General features: G+C 33.2%; 1 protein-coding gene across 1 annotated transcript in view; it reads right to left on the bottom strand.

The window, feature by feature from the left end:
* Window positions 1–25,189, bottom strand: part of CNTNAP2 (contactin associated protein 2) — a 2,126,697-nt gene that overhangs the window by 1,026,799 nt on the left and 1,074,709 nt on the right. The window contains exon 11 of the mRNA XM_051962375.1: window positions 16,650–16,756. Coding sequence (XP_051818335.1) covers window positions 16,650–16,756 — 107 coding nt within the window. The remainder of the gene's footprint in view (window positions 1–16,649; window positions 16,757–25,189) is intronic.

Raw genomic sequence — 25,189 nt, forward strand, 5'->3', positions numbered from 1 at the left:
AAAATTCACTGTGACCCTAATTATTTTTTCTAGATAAGTGATCTTTCTGTTTCTCTTGGTAGTCTGTAGTTTTTTTTTTTTTTTAAATAACTGCAGTGCTATAGTTTTACCATGTTTCATCTTGGGTTCTTTCCTGTTAGAATGCTGACAATAATTTTTATTTTTGCCATTTATTTTAAATAGTTCTAGGGAAAAACTTTGACAATTTCCCTCAAAATAGTATTTAGCAATTTCTTTTTTTCCCTCTATTTTCAAGGATGTTAGGAATCTTTAGATTATTGTGTCTACTTTAGACTATAGGTCTGTCACTTAGTTCTGCATATTTTCTAGCAGTTTAAATAATAATTAACTGTCCAGCACTTGTATCCCCAGGTATTCCATATTGTGTTTTTTTCATTTTCAGATGTAGTATGTCTAGTTTAGTTGCATGGATTTTTTCTTTTTTCTGTTCTCTGTGATATTTCCCACACTGCATATTTCCTTCATGAGTTCTCTGCTTTTTACATGGTTTAATTGTAGGCATTTCTTTATAATTTTTACTTTAAAGTTTTATTTTGATTTGTGATTTCCTTGGGATTTCAGATTATTCCTTAATATCCTTGAATATGGTATTTATACTTTTAAAGTATATGGAGGAAGTCTTGTACAATTTCTTTCCCTAAATTCTTTACTTGTAGTATTATCTGGAATATTATATTGTGTCTTTTTGCTTTAGTTTGGTTGATTTTATTTTTTTATTATTTATTATTTATTATTATTATTATTATTATTATTATTATTATTATTATTTTGCTGAGGCATTTGGGGTTAAGTGACTTGCTCAGGGTCACACAGCTAGGAAGTGTTCAGTGTCTGAGCCTAGACGTGAACTCCGGTCCTCCTGGCTTCAGGGCTGATGCTCTATCCACTGCGCCACCTAGCTGCCCCATTTTTGTTGGTTTTTAAAAGGTCATTTTCTTTTTTATGAGACATATAAGGAGTCTTCTTTCTCTTGAACTCTTCACTCCATCATATGTAAAGAGGATAAATTAGAAGTATTCCCAATAAGATCAGGGGTGAAATAACATAGTCCATTATCATTATTATTTTTCAATTTTTTAAAAAAAGAAATATTAGCTTTAGCAATAAGAGAAGAATAATAAATTAAAGGATTTAGAGTAGGTAATAAGAAAACAAAATTATCATGTGCAGATGATATAATGATATACCTAGAGAATCAACTAAAAAACTACTAGAAACAATTAACAACTTTAGCAAAGTTGCAAGATACAAAATAAATTCACATAAATCATCAGCATTTCTTTATGCTACCAACAAAGTCCAGCAGCAGCAAGAAAAACAAAGAGAAATTCCATTGAAAATAACATAGATAATATAAAATATTTGAGAGTCTACTTGCCAAGACAAAATGAGGAACTATATTAATATAGTTATAAAACACTTTTCACACAAAATAAGTCAGATCTAAACAAATGGAAGAATATCAAATGCTCATGGGTAGGCCAAGCTAATGTAATAAAAATGACAATTCTACCTAAATTAATCTACTTATTCAGTGCCGTGATAATCAAACTGCCAAGAAATTACTTTATAGAACTAGAACAAATAATAACAAAGTTCATCTGAAAGAACAAAAGGACAAAAATTTCAAGGGAATTAAGGGGGAAAGTGCAAATGAAAGTGGCCTAATTATACTAGACATAAAACTATATTATAAAGCAGTGGTCATCAAAACTATTGGGAATGACTAAGAAATAGAGTAGCTGATCAATAGAAGAGGTAAAGTTCACAAAACACAATAGTCAATGACTATAGTAAACTAGTGTTTGATGAAATAAAAGACCCCAGCTTTTGGGATAAGAATTCACTATGCACCAAAAATTGCTGAGAAATTTAGAAAATAATATGGCAGAAACTAGGCATTGACTAACACCTAAACCCTATACCAAGGTAAAGCCAAAATGGGTCATGATTTAGACATAAAGATAGTACTATAAGCAAATTAGAAGAGTAAAGTATAGTCTATTTCTCAGATCTGTAGAGAAGGAAGGAATATATGGCCTATGTATTATCTTCATAATATGAAATGCAAAAATGATAATTTTGATTATATGAAATTAAAAAGGTTTTGCACAAACAAAACCAATGTGGGCTAGATTAGAAGGGAAGAAGAAAACTGGGAAGAAATTTTCATATGCAAGGGTTCTCCAAAAGGCCTCAATTCTAAAATATATAGATAATTGACTCAAATTTATGAGTACAAGCCATTCTCTAATTGATAAACGGTGAAAGGATATGAACAGACAATTTTTTTAGATGAAGAAATTAAAATCATTTCTAGTCATATGAAAAAATGCTCTAAATCTCTATTGATCAAAAAAATGCAAATTAAAGCAACTCTGAGGTACCATTACACATCTATTAGACTGGCTAAGATGACATGAAAAGATAATGATAAATATTCAAGGGGATGTGGGAAAACTGGGACACTGATACCTTGTTGGTGGAATTGTGAACTAATCTAACCATCCTAGAGAGTAATTTGGAACTATGCCCAAAGGACTATCAAAATGTGCATACCCTTTGATACAAAAATGTTTTTTACTGGGACCGTATCCCAAAGAGAACATAAAAAAGGGGAAAGGACCTACATATGCAAAAATGTTTGTGGCAGCCCTTTTTGAAGTAGCAAGGAAGTGAAAACTGAGTGGATGCCATTGGTTGGGGAATGGCTGAAAAAGTAAGGGTATATGAATGTAATGGATTATTATTGTTCTATAAGAAATGATGAGCAGAATGATTTCAGAAAGTCCTGGAGAGACTTGCACAAACTGACACTAAATGAGGTGAGGTGAGTTGTACATGGCAACAACAAGATTATGTGATGATCAGTTCTGATGAATGTGGCTCTTTTCAACAATGAGATGATTCCAATAGACTTCTGATAGAGCAGGAGAGGATTGTGGGGACTGAATGTGGATCACAACGTAGTATTTTTACCTTTTTGTTTTCACTTGCTTGTTTTTTTGTTTTCTTTCTCATTTTTTTTCCTTTTTGATCTGATTTTTCCTGTGCAACATCATAATTGTGGAAATATGTATAGAAGAATTATACATGTTTAACATATATTTGATTACTTGCTGTCTAGGGGAGAGTGTGGGAGGAAGCAAAGAATAAATTTGGAGCATAAAGTTTTGCAGGAATGAATGTTGAAAATTATCTTTGCATATATATTGAAAATAAAAAGTTATTATTTAAAAAAAAAAGAACTATCACTCCAACATCTTGGATTAGTGTCTCTTTTGTATTGATATTACAACTCTTTTCTGAGATTATATTTTATCTCTCAAACTAAACTAAACTTTATGAAAGCAGATATTGCCCTGTTCTATACTTCTATATTCACAAGATACCCTTTGTTTCACATGTTTGCACTGAAAAACTAAATATTAGGACCATAGTAAAATATCTCAATTAGCAGTGGTAAAGGCAATGTTTAAGTTAGAAATCAACAAGAAAGTAGAGGGGAAATCTCATTCCAAATTTTCCTTTAATTAAAGATTTCAATTGTGTTACAAACTGACATAGTCAATGTCTTATTAAAGTAGGATGGGAAGATTTCTAGAGGTTGTAATGTGTTGGACTAATATGTCCTTAGTCCAGAAAGGGAGCAAAGTGCCATCTCAAACTTTTTGATTAAGAATATTCAAAGATAATGCCTACTAATTGAGATTAAGTTTTCTTTCCTGCTTGGGTCATTCTTTCACTAATGTTACAATCTAACTTATTCCATATTTATTAATGAACTTGCGTATTTAATCCTTAATAAAAGAGAGGCTTCTTGGAGGTTGGATCTCTAGGATCTTTCATCTATATAACTCTAAAACTTATTATAATAGTCTATGGCAGATTTATAAATGTTTACTGAAATGAACTGAAGAGAATAAAGAAAAAAATGTTTTCCATGGGAATATAGATTTGATTTCTAGTATTACCTGGGGTTCAGTTTTCACGTTTCTACACAATGATAAACAATTCATTCCTATGCATGTACTCTATTTCTGCTTACCAGTCCCTTCATGCAACTTTTTCTTTTATACAAACAGGACAGTTTCTATTGCTTATGAGAAAGAATTAGTAACTTTGGAACATTACTTCTTTTTTATTTTCTTTCTTTTTCTCGTCATGTTTTTTTTTTTCTTTTCCTTTCTCATTTTCCTTTTTACCCATTTTTTTCATAGTCCAAAGAAGTGCAAGATGGTTGGGAGATTCAGAGTTTCCATTGTACTGTTTGCCAACCAAAAGCCTTGATGAGACAGTCCCCAGGGCCTAGATGATAAAGGGTGAAAGGAAAAATGATGATACTTAAATACCTGATTTTGGTGTTCAGTTGCCTTTGAGAAGCCCTATGGATCTCTGTTTCTCTCTACAGCCATCTCCTTTTTCATCTACTTTTGCAGATCAGCTTTTTAAAAAGGAGTTTTAGTTAAAAAGAAAGAAATACTACTGAAAGTAAGGAAAGCTAGTTCTAAAACTGAAATTAAACCTTTTCTTTCCATTCTTAATCTTAGTCATCTTTCCAAAGCAATTCATGAAGAAAGGGATTAATTTGTAACTTTAGTTGCCTTAGAAATTTAAAGGTCTTTGGGCTTTATCTCCAAATGACCTGCACTATTTTAATCCAATGTGATTCAGTTTGGCTGAAGCTAAAAGATATGACAACAGACTTTAAATCCTCTTTCTAATGCTCCTGAACAGGTAACACTTTTCCATTTCCTTTGAGTCTTGTTTTATCCATTTACATCAGATGAAAAACACAACTAAAACAACAATTTATAGCTTTCCTTTGTAATAAATGTATTTTCAGGAATTGATATTTGGTGTATTTTTATTTTCTTGCTTTGCACCAACGTTCCAGTTATCAGGAAGGAAGCCTTTTAAGATGGAGAAAATCAGCACACATAAGCAAAACATTTTGAACATTTTAGTTGCTTACATTTGTCACAATTAAAAAAAAAAAACAACTATATTAGATGGATGAGTGATGGAATGAATGACAGTACCTGGCATTCAACTTTTCAAAAGAACACTGCTTTTCACAGAATACTAAAATAAATAAAGAGATGTCTGTCCCAAAATAGTCTTAAATCCTAAAAATTCAATAAGAAAAACAAGAAAACTAATTTACTTTCTAATTAGGGAAGTTACATATATAGGAGAACACCTAAGTGGCACAATGAATAGAATATCAAGCCTGAAAGTCAAGAGACTTATCTTCCTGAGTTCAAATTTGGCCTCAAACACTTACTAGTTGCGTTACCTGGGCAAGTCACTTAATCCTGTTTGCTTCAGTTTTCTCATCTAAAATGAGCTGGAGAAAGAAATGCAGACCACTCCAATATTTGCCAAAAAAATCCCAAATAGGGTCATAACAATTCAGACAGACTGAACAGCAACAATCAATCAACATATATGGAAGGTTTCAGCTTCATATCACATGAAAAGATACTGTATTTTTAAAGTACGAGAGCAATGAAAATGGTTATGAATTTTCTTTAATAATATTTTCATTATTAAAAGCTATTTTTTTCTGATGTTAAATTGCTTGGCAGTACCAAATACTTTGGTGGTAAGAAACTTCTTTTTTATCTAGGTATTCAATAGCTAAGGCTACAAAATAATTCTATTTGAAGGGTTAATTTTGTCAGACTTTTTAAAGTGCAAGTCAAAACACTTCATTTTATTAACATTTTCAAAGTTTTATTCAATTGTAAAATGATTTTATTATTTTGGAAGTGAATAATTTTATGATCAACTGTTGAAAATGAAATCAATACATATGATACATTTACTTTGAAGTATCTAAAATTTGTTTACCATAGATTTGTGCTTTAGTAACATGTTCTAACTCTATTTTTCTACCTCGGAATAAAATCCCATAGACCCTAATGGCTATGGACTAAAGTGAGTATGGTTATTTTTAGAAAAGCAACTTTCTTAGAAATAGTTACATATCAGTTTTATTTTCCAGAACAAGACAAAGACAGATACCAATGACATGAAATACATATGTCTTCTTGTATTGATGATGTATGGGTATGTCATACATCATCATTTCTCTCTCTCTCTCTCTCTCTCTCTCTCTCTCTCTCTCTCTCTTTCTCTCTGTCTGTCTTCCCCTCCCTCCCTTCTTCCTTCCTTCTCTCCTTCCCTCTGTCTTTCTCCATGTCTCTGTTTTCTTCCTTCTCTCTCTTCATTTCTTTCTCTTCAATTTCAATTCTTTCTTTTTTCTCTCTTTGTATAAACACTCACATATACATATATATATATAGAAAACCCATATCTCTCACTATCTATATATTTCATATATTCAGATAAATAGCTTATCCATTGGAGTTTTAGATTTTGCCTCTTTTCTTTGTAGACTTAATTAACATGCTGTATTATCATGATTCATCAAGATTTTCCTCATTCTTATTCTTTTAAAAAGGCAGCACAGGACAGCATTAGTAATCTGAGGGCTAGGTATGAAATCTGATTCTGTCACTGTGACCACCAGTAAATTATCATCTTTCTGAGTCTCCTTTCCCTCATATATGAAAGAGGGGGTGAAACTTGATGAACTCTGTGGTCTCTTCTAGCTCTGAATCTATGATTACTGTGAAGCACAAAGTTCAATTTCCTCTTTTAATAACAATACAATTTATATCTCTCATTTCACTAGAAATCTATAATCAATTTCAAAAATAAGCATATATTATAGAGTCTATTTTCGTGGTCTTTTATATTTTACTATAACATTCTATTATGGTGTGGCTCATCTCTGTGCTAAATAAATGCCCTGACAAATTGTTGTGTACCCATTCTCTAATTGTTTATCTCTATACAGTATACTATGTTACTTAGTTATTTATGCTCTATTCTGCTAGTGCTTCATGCTGTACCCAGTACCATCTATTCTATCCCACTATGTTCTCTTCTCCACAACTTCTTTGGTTTCTCTTCATTTTTCTGTGACGTCAATACTTAGGGATGTAAGGGGCTTGGGCTCTGACAATAATAGTTAGTGAACTATATCTTAATTTTCTTTCAAGATGGCAACCCTCCTACATCTTTTTTTCCCATTGTCTTTGATGCTTGTGATTTAGGATATTTGGGAGCATCAGAATTCTGATTGCTGATAAATATTAGTAAACCTCTATGTCTATCAGCAGGTATGATTAATTTATTTATTTACTGTGCTTTATTTTAAATTATCTATAGGTATAATATAAATATAATATAGGTATCTATAGGTTAGGTATAAAATATCTATAGGTATAAATAATCTATAGCTATAGGTATAGATAATTAAAATATCTATAGGTATTATAAATAATATAAAATGGATTATTGAAGATCATCTGTAACTTTCATGTATGCAGTAAAGAGACGTACTATTATTTATAGTTTGCAGATTTATGTCCCTACAACTAAAGATTTCAAAAAATAGAACTGTTTCCTTTTCAAATATCAATTTGTTGAGGTTTCTGAAGAACTGATTTTTACATTGGTATTGCTTTGTCAGTGGAATTTTTCATTCTTGAATTTCAGGCTAGTCACATAATCATTAGATTGGAGGAGACCTTGAAAGGTCATTTACTTCATTCCCCTGCACAAGCTTCAGGCTTTTTAAGCCTTTGAAAGGCATTTGTCTTTTCAATGTTTTTCTTTTGACATAAATGCTCTTAATTTTGCTTACTTTATTCTCCATCAGTTTATACTTACATATATATATATACATATATATATATATACATATACATACATACATACATATATATATACACATACACACACATACACATGAGCTACATAGATGTTCACTTTTTTCCTCTGAAACTCTTTCATAATTTCTTTCCAGAACCAATTTTTTTCTTTACTAGTTCCTGAATATCCTTATGTGCTCATTTCTACAAAAGGCTAGACAGAAGCCAGATCCTTGAGTAGAGAAAGGTAACAGAGAGAGAAGTCCATACTAAAACACACCAACTGAACAATCACTGACTATTTATTGAATTTCTACTATGAGCTTAATAAGTTACTTTTTGTAGGGGCTAAAGACATAAAAGTTAGAATCCCTGCCCGTTTCTTAGAGAGCTAACATGCCATTAATAGTAGAGGCATTAGTAGACTATGAACCACCGGTAACCAACAATAATATGACAGTAAACAATGAAGTGACTTCAGAGATGGATAGCAAACTGTATCTTCCACTTCTATCAAAGAAATCAGGAACTATAATCACAAAATGAGGTATATGTTATCCATATGATCAATGTTTGTTATATTGGGAGGGTTCTACTTTGTAGCAACACGAGGCTGACAAAGTGAGGGAATTCAATGGGAAGTAACAATTATGTTTATAAAAAAATAGCAACAATAAGACTTCTTTTTGTTAGGAATCCATGTTTCCTTTGAAGATGGTACTGAATATGTAGTATATTTTGTTACTTCTTTCAGAATCATAGGAAATATATTCCACTACACAGTCTAGTGCTTCTCCAATTTGCAAGTGCTCTAACCATACTTAAGGCACCAAAAATGAAATTTTTATTAACAGTAAACAATGCATCTGAATCAATAACATAATATCAAAGTCTACCATATCAGTTTTGTTCATTTCAAGATTTCACTCTTTTGTCAGATAAGCTGAACACCTCAAATGATATAGACATATAATCCACTGCTAGTATGAACTGCGCCTCTTTGTTTATCATCCCTTCTTTATACCTTGTCTTAAAGTTGCTTAGAGCTCTAATAGATGAAGTAAGTTGCACAGCATCACATGGGTAAAATGTGTCAGAAGCAGGACTTAAATTCATGTCTTTATTCCAAGGCTAGCGTTCTATTCAGGAGGTCATTCTACTGCTAATATATTATTTGTAAATAAATATATATATACATATTTAAAGGCATGTGCTTATTTTTTCCCTCTGCTAGAAGTGTAATCAAAAAAAGCTTTGGAGTCCATTCTTTTAGACAAACTTAAATATCCTTTAGTCTGTTGTCATGCGGCACTGGGACACATTATATAAATTAATTCCCCAGAAGTAGAACAAAAATCCACTGGATGTGGGAGAGATAATACAACATACATATATACATATAAATGTATATTATATATTTCTCTGTAAATGAATACATACATCATATACATGTCATAAATATAACTATATGAGTATATATCAGGTACACATGTTCGTGAGTATGCATAGGTATCTGATTGATATACAAATGCATTTGCATGCAAAGGCACATGCTCATACACATACATACACATGTGTGTTATATATATGCAATGAATATGTATTCATAGATACATACACAAATATATGTGTGAATACACAAACACACACATATATATACCTATTTATATACCTATAAATATATGAAACCGATGTTCTAGTCCTGACTCCAAGTTGTGAACTATTATAAGTCAGCAGGAAAAAGAAATTGAACTTCAAATTTTTCTCATCTGTCAAATCACTACACAGGAGTAGATGATCTCTAAGTCTGTTCCAGCTGTAAAATTATATGCCTCAACAGTGCCTTGTCTCACCTTGACTGATCGAGTTAATCTACTGCTTAAAAAAGTATTTAAATGTTTTAAAATTGAATGGTAAAATATGAAATGTCTGCTGTGTTGTATTAGAGATTAGGCTTTAACCAGTGGAAATTCATCTTCTTAAAATATTTTTACAACTTGATTTATAACTTATTTACAGGAGGCAGATTCTATCTTATTATTTCCTCATTTCCTCTCTCTTTTCCTTACTTCCTCCTCTCCCACACCCCCACTGTTCCTCGTGCTTTCAATGTTTGATAGATATACTTACTGATATATATTTAAAGGGCTGCCTAAATGATCAAGTGAACTATTTTTCATTAATAAGCACTCTTCCATAAGAGAATATATGGGCATTAAAATCCTTTTTGAAAGTCTCATAATAAATTTCAATACTCATATGAAGTCAATCTGTAATGTCAGTGATCTAAATAGCTATGGCTTATGGACATTACAAATACCACTGAATAAAGTAGAACAAGTTTGTTTTTTTGTTCACTCTTTTGTGAACACTGATGTTTTTTACTTTTCAAACTTTATTGCTGATTTAAAAATATATGAACAATAAGACTCAGCAGGACTATGTACTACAGTCCTGTAGCCTTTGAGCTCTTACTAGCATGGCTGGTCTAGATAAGAGCTCTATAGTACCTCATCTTCTTTCAAGTGTCATTCCATCATTTATCAGGAAATTCTTCTCACTTGGGCTTCAGAAAAAGTCAATGAATGAGAAACCAACCATCCTAAAGATTGTTCCTGCTTAGCTGGCTTACCTAAGGAACTATGGGAGGGGAGCAAAATACCACCTACTCTATGCCAGGCACTATGCTAAGCAAGATATAAATATATCATTTGACTTTCACAAACATTAAAACTAATGGTCACTTAAAAAATTGAGTCAAGACTCCTTTCACTAGGTTTTATTCTGTTCAGAATTTATCTGTAAAGAAAGCACTGTTCCTGTACCATCTCTGAATCCTCTCAAGCTCCTGGAAGAACAATACTCTCTTATATCATGAGATGGGATAAAATGAAACAAGGACCAAAGTATATGAAGCTGAGATAGAGTTACAGGAACAAAAAAAAGACAGAACTCAGAAAAGCAGAGGCGTATAGTCAAAGCATGCTGATTTTGCTATCACAAAGAGCTGGATTCAATACAATTTTTGACATTCATTATTTACCAAACCCAAGTCATTTACCTTTTCTGAAGCTCTCTTCTGCAGAACCAAAAGAATAACATGAATAGAAAGAGAAAGAATGCCTAATAGTATTGTTGGAAGGTTCAAAGGATATAAACTACATATATCTCTCATGAATTATTATTATTATTATTACTAGTTTTGGAAGGGACCTTACAAATCACTAAATCCAATTATGTCATTTTCTAGATGGAAATATGTCACTAATCCAAAGTCCCACAGGTAATGACTACCAGTCTCAAGGACACATTTCCTCTTTTCCTATCGAACCAAGTACCAAACTGATTCTCTTCCTTTTTACCTGTTTCTTCAAATTTGGGGATTTCAACATGTAGCCAATATGTTCTAACCATCTTCATCTTCCAAGCTCTCTAACTTGCCATGGCCTACTTAGGATCTCAACTGTCAGTCCCATTTCAATTCATCATTTTTACTAATCCATCAAAAAAAAAATCAAAAGCATTCTTTGATCTTGTTACTTCCTTGCTCAAAAAATCTGAAGTGGCTCCAAATTGTTATTAGAGTAAAAAATAAATTCCCATTTAAATTCTTCTGCATTCTGGTGATAGTCTATCTTTCTTTATAAATCAAAAAAGATTTTTTTTTCAGTTAATGTATATTTATGTTCTTTCCATCTCAGTTTCCTTTCCCCATTAGAAAAAAAGGGGAAAAAACTTGTGATAAATATACATAGTTATTCAAGAAAATTTACCACACTGACCATGTCAAAATTATATTTGTCATCCAGCAACTTAAGACTATTATCTCTCTTTCAGAGAGTGAGAACCATGTGTGATTATAAATTCACTGAGTTCAAGGTGACACATGAAGTGAATCTCAGACTGACATAAGTATTTTAATGCTGGTTGATCATTGCACTATGCATAATTCTCAAGTCTTTTAAAGTTCTTTGTCTTCACAGTGTTGTTTCAATTTTCAAAATGGTTCTTTTGCTTCCAATCTATTTTTTTCATGTTAATCCCTTTAATCAATAGTAGATTATTGCTAGTCAACAATTCCACAAATTTGTCTCCTGCTTTTGTGCATTGAACTTAAGCATCCCAGAGTTGAAAATACACCCCCTCACACACACCTCACGCAACTTTCTTTAAAGTTTAGGCCAGTTGCTATCTCAGTTATGAAATTCCCCCTGATCCCTACAGCTGTTATTATTACTTGTTAATAATAAGAATAGATGATGTTTATATGATTCTCGATAATTGGCAAAGCATCCTATAAGTATCTCAATATTATCTCATGTTATCTTCTGTAGGTACATATAAAGAAACTGCGGCACACAGAGTATGTGTCTTACCCAAGGTCACAGAGCTGGAAACCTAAGTTTGAATCCCATCTCAAACACTAAGCATAAGGAACAAGCAGAACCCAATATCAGAATATTACCTAGCTAGAGTGAGAAACATAGAGGTCAGGATTGGGATTGAAAAAGAGTTGGTATGGGGAAATATGAGTTAAGTAATCAGATAGAGATTAGGGTCCAAATAGAGAAGAGAAAAAGGACAAGGAAAAAAAAACAATATAAAAGGAAAGCAATACAAGAGAAAACAAACAAAACCAATTAATCAAGCTGAATAGATCAACTGGACCAGTAATGTAATGAATTGCTTTTCCTTAGCTGGACTTTAATTTACATGTCACCTAAGAATATGTCACATGACAAAACAGGTCAATAAACATTTATTAAGTATTTACTATGTGCCAGGGATTGGGTCAAATGCTAAGGAGTCAAAGCTAAGTAAAAAAAAAAGTCCCAAATTCCAAGGAGCTCACAATTTAATAAAAGAAGTGACATGAAAGATACTTACAGGGCAGATAGAAGGAAGGCACTACAGATAAGGAGTAGAGGGATTGAAAAGATTTCTTGAAGAAAGTAGAAGACAAGGAAGAATGAAAGGAATCCAGGTAAGCCAAAAGGTGAAGGTGAGGATAGAGAGCATTCTAAATATACAGGACAACCAGTGAAAATGCATGGCATTAGGAGATAGGAATACTGTATGTGAGAAATAGCAAAAATGCCAGCATCTCTGATAACAATACTTAGAGGGGTTCAAAGTGTCAGAAGATTGTCATCTTTACAAAGCTAAATATGACTTTATATTTGATCCTAGACATAACAAGGCATCTTTTGTGTTGGGCAGTCACATAGTTAGAACTACAGTCACACAGTCAGGCTTTGTAGTTGGAAGAGATATATAATTAAAGATAGCTTCTCTGAGGAGAAAACTGGAGAAGTCATTTGCCTATAATCACACAGGTAGTAAAGAAGCATTTGAATAAAGATCTTTTAATTTCTAATCCAAGGAGCTTGCTATTAAACTATGTTGTCTGAAACTTAGGAATCAGGGTGAAGAGTACTCTCGAAGTTTCCAGAAATTTATAAACACATCAACCTCTCATTGTCTTACAGGATCCTTTGCCATTTCATACATATGAATTTCAGTGGTGTAAGTCCTCTCTCCTTTTTGGTTCTGTGTTTGTTGCTTTCTCTCATGCCTTTAGTATTTTTCAATAAAATAATACTTGGACCTCCATTTTAAAAGAAAGCTTTCTTTTTTTTTTTTTTTTTTTGGCTTGCCTGCTATGATTATATGTAGATGGCTAAAGTCATAGACCACAGAAGAGTATATTAAATGGGATTTTTTAATCGAAAGGATCAAAGAACTTTAAAATGTGAAAGTATGTTAGACACCATCTCATTGGTATGGCTTCATTTTCAAGGTAAATAAGTTGGGAAGCAGAGAGATGAATTGATATGCTCAAAGTTACAAAAACAAATCATTGGTCAGAGAGTTGAAATAGTGTTCATTGGTTTGTTGATCATGCATTGCAAATGATCACAAATATTATTATTATGGAGGTGGTGGCTTGAGGAGGAAGTATTTTGTGGCAGCTTCTGTGGCGTGTGGATTGTTTGGGGCAGTTATTATGGGAATGATGGCTAGTGTGTTGATTTCTAAACCTATTCAAGCAGTAAATCATTGATCACTTAAGGCTAAAAAAGTAGATCTTTAAATTCCTACCCATTTGATTATTTCCACTTTATCATTCCAGCAGCCAAACTGTTAAGATTATTCACTTATATATGGTAATTTCTCAATTTTTCTCTCTATGTCTCTCTCTGTCTTCCTCTCCCTCCCCCTTCCTCCTCTTCCTCCTCTTCCTCCTCCTCCTTCTCTTCCTCCTCCTCCTCCTTCTCCTCCTCCTCCTCCTCCTCCTTCTCTTTCTTCTTCTTCTTCTTCTTCTTCTTCTTCTTCTTCTTCTTCTTCTTCTTCTTCTTCTTCTTCTTCTTCTTCTTCTTCTTCTCTCTCTCTCTCTCTCTCTCTCTCTCTCTCTCTCTCTCTCTCTCTCTCTCCCCTATCATTTAGTGACCTATTAGTGATTATATGTATATGTATTACATATTGGTGACCATGGTGTACATATAGCATTTATTTCCATTTATAGGTAATTATACCATCATACTTTATAGTCTTGGACAAAACATTTTATTTTAGTTTCTTCTTATGTCTAAATTCTTCCCTGAGGATATTATCTTTACAGATATTAGAATTTCGTATGTAGTATCCTTCTCACTGGGCGACCTCCAACTCTGATGCATAGGTTAGGTGCCTTGGACAAGTATCCCAGGTTCAAAGTACTTAGGGGGCACACACTCTCAAAAATTAAAATTCATGAACTCACATCAGTGTATTTACATTTAATAGTTATCCAGAAGCTATAATTAGCTCAAAGAAAATAAATTTGCTGAGATGGCATTTTGAGGACAGTAGCTATAAGGCATATACTCTACAAACCTGAGGCATACTCTCTTGGAGCAACGATAGGAGGAGTAGGCACATATATGGGAGACCTACATATAGAGAACATGTATAGCTAAGGGAAATCCCACTTCTGATGTTATAAGGTCTCATCATCTTTTCTCTTCTTGGAAATATTCACTCTACTCCTCCTGGGATACAATATTTCTGCTGAGCAATTGCTCAATTGATTCCCTATGCCTGCTTCTCTCAGCATATAGTTTCCTAGCTGCCAAATCTACTTTCTAATAAACTTTGTTAGCAGCTGGACTGTACTGGATTTTTCCTGATCAAGTATCTCCTTGTGGGTGAATACCTTTGCTTCAACACTACTGCCAATGATGGAATTTTAGAGAAATCTCCTGTGTTCCAACTAAAAGCATAAAATATTTCCCTCTTAAGATCCAAGTTCTACTTTCAAAGCTCTCCCTCTCATTAACTATAGGAGTTCCTGCTTTACAAACTTATTTCTTGCCTCACCTTACTCCCTAGACACCATTTTGGTTTTTAAAGACTACCAGAGACAAAGCTGATCTTTTGGTCAACCAAAAAATAATCATCCTATAATTCCATCAAGTTTAATTGAAGGATCCTCACAAAGACGTTGGTGTTTAAATGTTTTGTGTCTAAAGTCTAATACTGTCTAAGAAGTGTTTTCTATATTTTAAGAGCTTAATATTTCACTCTCCCTGGCATGTTCCATGTAAATTATTGTAATTTAGTCAACATTTTATATTCTTTTCCTTATTCTGTAATTTCATCAAGAAGGATAAGGGGAAATTAGTTCCCTGATCTAGACCCAGAATCATCAGGAAGTCTTAAACTCATGTATCTAACATACACTGACTGTGATATTCTAGGCAACATTCTTCATTTCTAAGTTTGCTAGCAACTCTTAAAGACTAGAAATTACAGAGAATGTGTCAGTCTAAATTGGAAAAGAAAATTTCCTCACCTCAAACTTTCCTAAACCAATAAAATTTTAACTTCCATTTAAAATCAAATCCAAAACAATATAAGAACTTAAAAAAAATAAATTCTAAGTACTTCCTAAATGGTCTTTTTTTTCTTTTTGATATGCTATCACAATATGTATCTTTTATAGATAATGCCAAATTAGCAGAAGGTGCTGAATAAAGCTTACAAAGATCAGTTCCAACTATCTCAAAATATAATTCTGCCTTTATGGTCATGAGAAAGATATCAAAATGAATATTCATCAGTCAGGATATTTTCTCTTGGCTATGATTAAAGGTCCTTCTGACCTACTCATCAGACTTCCGAGGTAAAATTTGTTCATTTTTACAATTCATCTCAAAATACCTCTATAAGTTTGCCTGTTGTATTCATCAAGATGAATGTTTTCCTTTTACTCTGCATTTCAAGAAAAAAGAACAATCATGACAAAACATTTATTGCACCTACAATTCAACATCTAAAAAAACCAATTTACACAGACAGTAAGCAACAGATCTGGGTTGGCATGATAATTCAATAGACTTTAAAAGATTTACTATATTACTCCTATTAGAACAAGTAACTTTCTTTTTGCTGTTCTCTAACTTCATTGTATATCTTTAATGTTCTAGAGTACTAGATCAAACACACATATACATGAGTTTCTGGACCTAGAGGTGTTTACACTTAAGACTTATTGGTCATACTATGCCCATCATGCCATTATCACCAGTATTCAAACTCTGAATCAATATTGCCAATTATTCTCACTGTCAACTACTTCTGCCAAGACCAGTTGCAAACTAAACAGTGCCTAAAATTAAATATGGATATTATTTTGTCCTCCTCCCTCTGACATTCAGCTTAACAAGTATATATTGGAAGCTCAGGTGTTACTTTATGTAAGACCTACAGCAAAATCTTTCATTCAGTAGCTAATTTTCCAGTTCATGGATTATCCATGTTCAGTTTTCTAGGCTTTATAGCAGTGATAAAAACAAACAAACAAAAAACATGGGATTCTCATGTAATTACAACTGTAAAGTGAGATAAATTGGCACTTACAGTTATGGCAGGTGGCCCCGCTGTATCCTGTCCCATCACAAGTGCACTTGAAGCTATCCCAGGTTTGGGAGCATTTACCACCATGCTCACAATGATTGGGCACACATCTGTCAGGACAAGAGACAAACAGAAATGAACCAACCAACAAACAAGATTTATGAATGGCTAACTTCCAAGCTGCCTGGGCAATATATCATTTCAATGCCAGTTTGCCTTACTGAAGCAATTAATCCTTGTTAGTTTAAGCAGATTAATATGATTCATGATGGAAGGTGCCAACTGTACAAAAGATGATGTATCACAGTTCTGGTGTTTCCCAATTTTGAGCAAACAACAGAAATTAACAAACTGTTGGAAGATGCATTTGCATATAAGAGGTTGAAATTTATTTTTGTCTTTATACAAAGGAAGATACTTGTTCTATCATTTTCCTGGAAAGAAGATGGAGATAAACTGTTTTACATGTGTATGGCACATTCTATGATATGATTAAGGTAGTCATAGAAAGTTGACCTTCTATAATACACTCTGTATAGTCGTATTGACACTATTGTTTCTTATTAAAACCATTATAAACTTACTAGTTAATGGAAAACACTAGAACCATGTCAACCAGGGGAAGTTTTTAATGTGATATCATATACCAGAGATTCCTCAGCAGAACTGTGCAGAAGTAGCAACTTATTTTTGACAAGTCCATCTTCTTTTACTTTTAAACATTGCTTTTTTATAACCCATAATCATCTGAAATCATTCAAAAAAGATGTAGACAACAGTAGCATGTTTACCAATAAATATCAGAGTGAATTTATTCATTAATTTGTTCAATAAATATTTATTAGGAACTTGATCCATGTCCTGAAGCATTAGAACAAAGAAGATAAAGTAGATATAAAAAAAATCCACTCTTTATCACCAGAAAGAGATCCCACAAAGATAGCCAACTTCCAGACCCCCCAGATCAAGGAGAAAGTATTATAGGCAACAACAAGGAAAAAACCCACCACAATTGAAATATGGTGAAATCACAACTAGAATCACACAAGATGGAGCAGCAACTACATTAAAAGAATTAAAAGCTTACAGGTCTTGAAACACTGTGTGTGTGTGTGTGTGTGTGTGTGTGTGTGTGTGTATGTACATGTGTGAGTGTGTAAAATCAAAGAGCAAAAATTGGTGTTGTCCAAAAATACCATACCCATCAAAGTTAAGTATAATCCTGAATGAAAAAAAGAAATTAAATGAATTGCCAAACTTTCAAGATTTTATTGCAAACAAAAAAGCTGAACTTAATAGAAAATTTGACTTATAAGATACAAGAGAAATATAAAGTAAACATCAATAGCTACTTCATTATGAGACAATAGGAACAAACTGTTCATGCTGTATATGTGGAAATGTAAACTATATGTTTAAGATCATCATTAGTAATTGGATATTTCAAAAGGAATATTGAAAAAGAACTCAGCATAGTTCATATAAGAATTTCTGAAATCATTTTGTTTGTCATTTCTTACCGAACAATAATATTCCATAATATTGATATGTCACAATTTATTCAGCCATTCTTCAATTGATGGGCATCTACTCAATTTCCAGTTTCTGGCCACTACAAACAGGGCTGCCACAAACAGCAGGTTTTTTTCCCTTCTTTAAGATCTCTTTGGGATATAAGCCCAGTGATAACACTGCTGGATCAAAGGGTATGCACAGTTTGATAACTTTTTGAGCATAGTTCCAAATTGCTCTCCAGAATGGTTGGATGTATTCACAATTCCACCAACAATGTATCAGTGTCCCCGTTTTCGCACATCTCTTCCAACATTCCGCATTATCTTTCCCTATCATTCTAGCCAGTCTGACAGGTGTGTAGTGGTATCTCAGAGTTGTCTTAATTTGCATTTCTCTGATTAATAATGACTTGGAGCATCTTTTCATATGACTAGAAATAATTTCAATTTCTTAGTTTGAGAATTGTCTGTTCATATCCTTTGACCATTTATTAATTGGAGAATGGCTTGATTTCTTATAAATTAGAGTAAATTCTCTATATATATTTTGAAAATGAGACCTTTATCAGAACTTTTGACCGTAAAAATGTTTTCCTCATTTATTGCTTCCCTTCTAATCTTGTCTGCATTAATTTTGTTTGTACAAAAACTTTTCAATTTGATATAATCAAAATTTTCTATTTGTGATCACTAATGATCTCTAGTTCTTCTTTGGTCATAAATTCAGAAGGGGAGAATATTAACAACTGGGGAAAGGAAAGTAAATTCTCATGTGCAACAGGTGGCCTTGCCTAAGCTTTTCTTTGAAGGAAGTTGGGGAATCTGTAATGATGAAGAATCAGGAAAGCATGTATAACAGAAGTAAGGGAGTATTTGTGCAAATGGAAAAACTAGGTATATAAGAAATGCTGACAGGCCAGTTTGTGAGTGAAGGGAATTTATATGGAATAAGAGAGGTAAAAAATGAAGAGGTGAAGTAACCCCTGTGTGTAAAGCCACACAAATGGTAAGTGGAAAAGGCAGAATTAGAATCCAAGTTCTTTCGCTCTAAATCCCACAGATCAATAATTCTAACACCTCAGAATAACCAGTGCATTGTCCGGCACATAAAAGATGCTTAATAAATGTTTGTTGATTGTCTAATATCCCATAGATCATTATGCATGTCTTGTGGCATTTGCAGTTTGTCAGAGAGATAAAGTAAAAGCAGTTGTAAGGCTGTGTCAAACTGAAACTAGGGGGAGAAAGACAACAACAGGTGAAACCTACCTAGCTAGGAATAGATTTGAAAATGAAATTTAACTTGATAAATGGTCAAAGGATATGAATTTTCAGATGATGAAATTAAAATCATATATAGTTCTATAAAATGCCCTAAATTATTATTGATTAGATAAATGCAAATTTAAACAACTCTGAGGTACCACCTCATACCTCTCAAATTGGCCAAGATGACAGGAAAAGATAATGATAAACGTTGAAAGAAATGTGGGGAAAATGGGACACTAATGCATTGTTGATGGAGTTGTAAAATGATCCAACCATTCTGGAGAGCAATCTGGAACTATCACCAAAGGACTATCAAACTGAGCATACCTTTTGACCCAGCAGTGTCCTTATTGGGGTCTGTATATCAAGGAAATCATAAAGGATAGAAAAAGATCCAAATTGCAAAAATGTTTGTTGTAGCCCCTTTTCTAGTAGCTAAGAATTGGAAAATAGGTAGATACCTATCAATTGGGGAATGGCTGAACAAGTGAACCAGTATATGAAGATGATGGAATATTATTGTTCTATAAAAAATGATGAACAAGCTGACTTTACAAAGGTCTGGATGCTGAGCATAACAAGCAGAACCAAAAATACATTGTACACAATAACAGCAAGAATATGCGATGAGGACTCATTTCTTCTCAGTGATTCAGTTTTCCAAAATAATCCCAATATTATGGAACAGAAAATGCTATCTGCATCCAGAAAAAGAACTAAGGGGACAGAATAATCAATACATGCTATGTTCACTTCTTTTTTCTGTTTTTTTTTTTTTTTACTCTCCCATGGTTTTTCCCTTTTGCTCTGATTTTTCTCTCCCATTATGATTAATAAAGGCATTCATATTAAAAATAAATAAATAAATACAGAGAGAGGGGGGGGGGAGAGAGAATGAGACTTAGCCATGTTCCAAAGGAGCTAATGTAGTAAACAGCTTGCCTGTTGTTTATTGAGACAAAGGCAGAGCAGGTAAGCATTTAGGCCTTTAGTATAAACCAAAGCATGACTAATTTATTTTAATTTAGTTCTAACCCAGATCTCCAAGGTATAGAATCACTCCATTAGGGCTTTTGATACTACATATTCATTAATGTAAACTCTGACACAGATTCTTAAAAAATAAAACAAAACAAAAAGAGTGGTTTTGCAGCGCTTTAGGTATTAAAAAAAAAAAGCAACAGCACTGCAGTTTTCTTTTCAAAATGATTTAGGTAGCTAAATTTAGCTTCCTAATTAACAGGTTAATTTTGGGGAGAGAAACAAAGAAATAAAGTGGAAAGGCACCAGAGTTGGGGTTAGAAAGGCTAGTATCAAATTCTACTTTTTAATCACCTAAGGTGATAACCTAAGGGTTAAGTGAACCTGAGGAACCAACAAATTAGCCCCAGAGACTTATGTAAGTTATAGATGATCTCCACTTGTATGTGTATATGTGTGAGTGAAAATGTGTGTGTGTGTGTGTGTGTGTGTGTGTGTGTGTGTGTCCTTCAAAAGGAACTGGAATTCAACAAAAGAAATCAATAGTACAACCTCACATATCCCTATAATTAAGAATGTGCAAAGTATGTATGATTTTTTTGGTGAGGCTATAATGTCAAAATTATAAGGAATTCTTCAGTGAGGACATTCCCTTTGCTAAACAAGTTAGCCCTAATGCTATAATCCATGCCTGTAGAGCAGTATCTACACAATTTAGAGATTAAGTGACTTGCCCAGGGTCACCCAGCTAATGTATATCAGAGATGGGACTTCAGCCCAAGTCTTCTTGACTCTGAGGCCAGCTGTCTAGCTATTGGATAGTGTGCCTCTTTACATTATGTATTAAAATCAAGCAAACAGCTTGGAGCACACATAATCATCAAGTAAAGATGATGAAATATTTTCTTTTAAAAAATTTTGTTTTCTTTCAAAAATATCATCAGAATTTCTTCTAGCATCCTTTCCCCTGTCCCTTGCCCAGAGAACCATTCCATAGAACAAAAAAAAAATTTTTTTAAAAGAAAAATAATGGGACACTTACTATCTGTCTCCAAAGTTTCTGGGAAGAAAACCCAATGTAAACCTTAAAACACTACACAAGAATGAATTATTGATATTATGTAGTATTTGAGACATTGACATAACCAGTTTATAGTATTTCAGCCAAAGATTTCTCTAAATGTGAAAATCTGAATGTGGATTTTTACATTTTACTTGCAAATGCTCCACTCTCTTTTCTTAAAATGTTTTCTCTAATTTCCATTATCCTTCTGCTTCAGCACTAACTCTCTCATTAATGGTAAAATACATTTTGCTTTCAAATCGACTGGGCTCAAAATGCAATTTACAACCCCTGATTTTGTAACTTCATATTAAAAAAAGATTAGGACCTCCTACCAACCAAATTAAAATGATTTCAGAAAATAAAATACAAATTAAACTCATTCTGAACAGCAATATGCCTTATAGCCACAAAAGAACCCTCCCTGTCATGTTAGTACAAGAGTGGGAAATCACACCAAATAAATTGAAGTCCCTTAAAAGAAATGCTTGTTTTACTGTAAGAAATATAGATCACTTCCCCAAATGATTTGAGATTGAATGCTGTGTTTCCATTCTGAAAGCCAAAGCATAGCTCCTAGTAAATCTGTGGATTAGCAGAGCACAAGCAAGATCTTAACCACACTAAACCATTTAGGAGCAGTAATTCCCCTCCCTCCCACTCCCAACCACAGAGGCACCCCTCCTCCAACTCTCCATACACCAATTGTTTGTGTTCTTATGTTCTCTAGCAACTATTTCAGAGTTCCCATTTTTCACTGGTATAAGATTCTTACCAAAAAAATCCCAATTCCAAGAAAACTCTCATTTGCTTCACAATTAATCTTATATTGAACTTCTAATCCAAATGTCACTGATGAATCACAGTGATTTGAACAAGACTATTTTTATTCATAGGTGAAATAGGTATTAACCTACCTGTGTATTATGATTTAAAAAAATAATCTCTTTTCTTGAAATAGCTCTCTTATTAATCTACTGTAGTATCAGCAGATTATATCATTAAATTTATTCTTTAGAGTTAAGGCATTCTATCTCTACAAAACCTGGAAAAGGTAGAGTATTAACATAATGGCCAACTAGTAGCAACAAACAAATCAGCAAAGATTAATCTATCTTAATGAATTACAAGAAAAAAAAAGAGAATGAGATAGAATTTTTTTCCTTTCCTTCCTTCCTTCCTTCCTTCCTTCCTTCCTTCCTTCCTTCCTTCCTTCCTTCCTTCCTTCCTTCCTTCCTTCCTTCCTTCCTTCCTTCCTTCCTTCCTTCCTTCCTTCCTTCCTTCCTTCCTTCCTTCCTTCCTCAGGGTCACACAGCCAGAAGTGTTAAGTGTTTGAGGCGAGATTTGAACTCAGATCCTCCTAACTTCAGGGCCGGTGCTTTATCTACTACACCAACTAACTGCTCCCACGGTAGAATGTTTTGAGAAGAATAAAATTTTCTGACTGTGGTGTGCTTTCTAGAGAGGTCAGAATAATACTTATAAGACTATAGTTTAGAGCTTGTTGTTAGTTTTCAGTTAAGCAGGACAGGGAAGTCCAGGTGCTCATCATGTTTGTATGTTATTAACACAAAAACTTCACAGCATAAATCACAGGGCATAGAGCTACAGAAATGCAGAAGGAACAAAACAATAGTAATGGTAACTCAAAAAGAATAAAGGCATTAACATCTGACATTTGGACACCCTGAGAGAACAAAACCCTAAATAGTAAAAAGATGTCCCTGAGGAAAGGGCAACTGTGAAAGAAAAGATTTTTGAAAGGGCAAGAGAAGATTACAAGGCAAGGATTGGGTTGATTTTGAATTTGGGACTCTCTTTTCAGTGTATTTTCAAAATCTTACTCTGCGAAGATATTAGTCTTATATCATTAATTAGAATCCTATATAATAGTATCCTTGTTTCTCTTAGTAGGGCTTAAGTAACTGAAAGTTGAAAGGATTTGTGAATTTCATTTTATATAGTTTTTAATTGGATTATAACCTTTCTGAATGTGGTACTTCATAGAACTTGATCATAGAGCAGCCACTATAACTATGCAAATATATTGAAGTGGGTTGATATCACTCTAAAATTGAATGACTGACATCTCAGGACCAAATAATCAGTCTTTCCTCCATTTTTTTCTGCTTGCCCCCTAGAAATAAATGCCAAAGGTCTCTGAATTGCCTTTTGATAAATGGCAGATCATTAGATACACAGAAAAAATACCAAGTGGTATCCACCCCATTATAAAGGAAAGCATCCTTTTAAGAATATGATGAAATATCTGTAAAATCCTCTCTGGTTATTCAATGTGAAATTTAAGTGGTCATCTCAGTATAATTTACAGTTTGAAATATATGGATTTCACTTTTTCCCCAGCTTCCTCATTTCCTTTTGTTCATTGAAACAAGCAATTCATTTGAAATGCTATTTGAATACCATTTCCTTACTATCAGGAATTTCTTTGCACAGTAATAATAATAGCTCTCATTTTTATAGTCCATTATGTTTCATAAGGTACTTTCCTTACAATGATTCAGGGAATGATATAGTATAAGTATGATTATCTCTCTTTCACAGATGAAGAAACTGAGGCAGAAAGGTTACATAGCTTGTTTATGGACACTAAGCAGGAGTGTGTTGCTGCTCTCCTAGGAGGAAAAAAAATAAGAAAGACACATTTTAAAGTGTGATCTGCATTGGGAACACTTTCTCCATCACTTTCTTAGGGCTAGACCATAGGTGTCAAATACCATTATCATGGGTTGACCCTCAACATTCCTGAGGAAAGCCCTGACTTTATTAAAACATAATTGGAAAATATAACAAAATAAATAAAATACAGCAAAATACAGAAAACATTATATTATAAAAGCAAGTTAATATGCAGCAACAGGGATCCTTATGTATTGATTAGGGACCCATTTCTTTAGTGTTTGACAATGGTTGAGACAATCAATAAAGCAATAAATCATGTCTTGATTGTTGCATTTACTGGTTTCCAAGGTATGCATGCTCACAGTGAAAATTTAAAAAGTGACTCACAAGCTAGCTGGCTTCAACACAAATCTAGTAGTGATGACATGAACCTGTATTTTGACCCAATCCTTTTAAGTTAGAGTTCTTTTTTTTTTTTTAAGATACAGCAGTGTTTCATAATAACCCTAGTATCTCTGTCCCTGTCTGTTTCTGTCTCTGTCTCTCTCACACACATTTTTTTTAACTGATGTTTTATCAAAATATTTTATTTTATATCATTATTTAATGTTAATTTTGGTATAGTTTTCCTTCTTTAAAATGTGTCACTCTGATATAGTAGTATTCTAACTTCTAGTATGCAGAAATTAAGGCAGATAGTTATGTGAAATGGTTATATTCAAATACTTTTAGAAACTTCTACTTTATATTCATGAAGGCAGCAGTGAGCACTGGGCATGGATTTGGAAACACCTAATTTCAAACACTTCAAGTTATATGATCTTAAGCAAGACATTAATATTTGTCTGTTTTAAATCACAGGAGAAGGAAATGGAAAACCAATCTACTATCTTTGCCAAGGAAATCCCATTGACAGTACTGATGTGATGTGGTCCATGTGTCATGAAGAGTCAAACATGACTGAAAGATTAAACAACTGTGCTTTCAAGATCTTAAGATGCCTGCTCCAAGAATAACAACAACAAAAAATCCACCTCTTTAATATCAGTGTTCTCCCATCGTTTGCCAAAGTA

The sequence above is a fragment of the Antechinus flavipes genome, chromosome 5, assembly GCF_016432865.1.
Source record: "Antechinus flavipes isolate AdamAnt ecotype Samford, QLD, Australia chromosome 5, AdamAnt_v2, whole genome shotgun sequence".
NCBI lineage: Eukaryota > Metazoa > Chordata > Mammalia > Dasyuromorphia > Dasyuridae > Antechinus > Antechinus flavipes.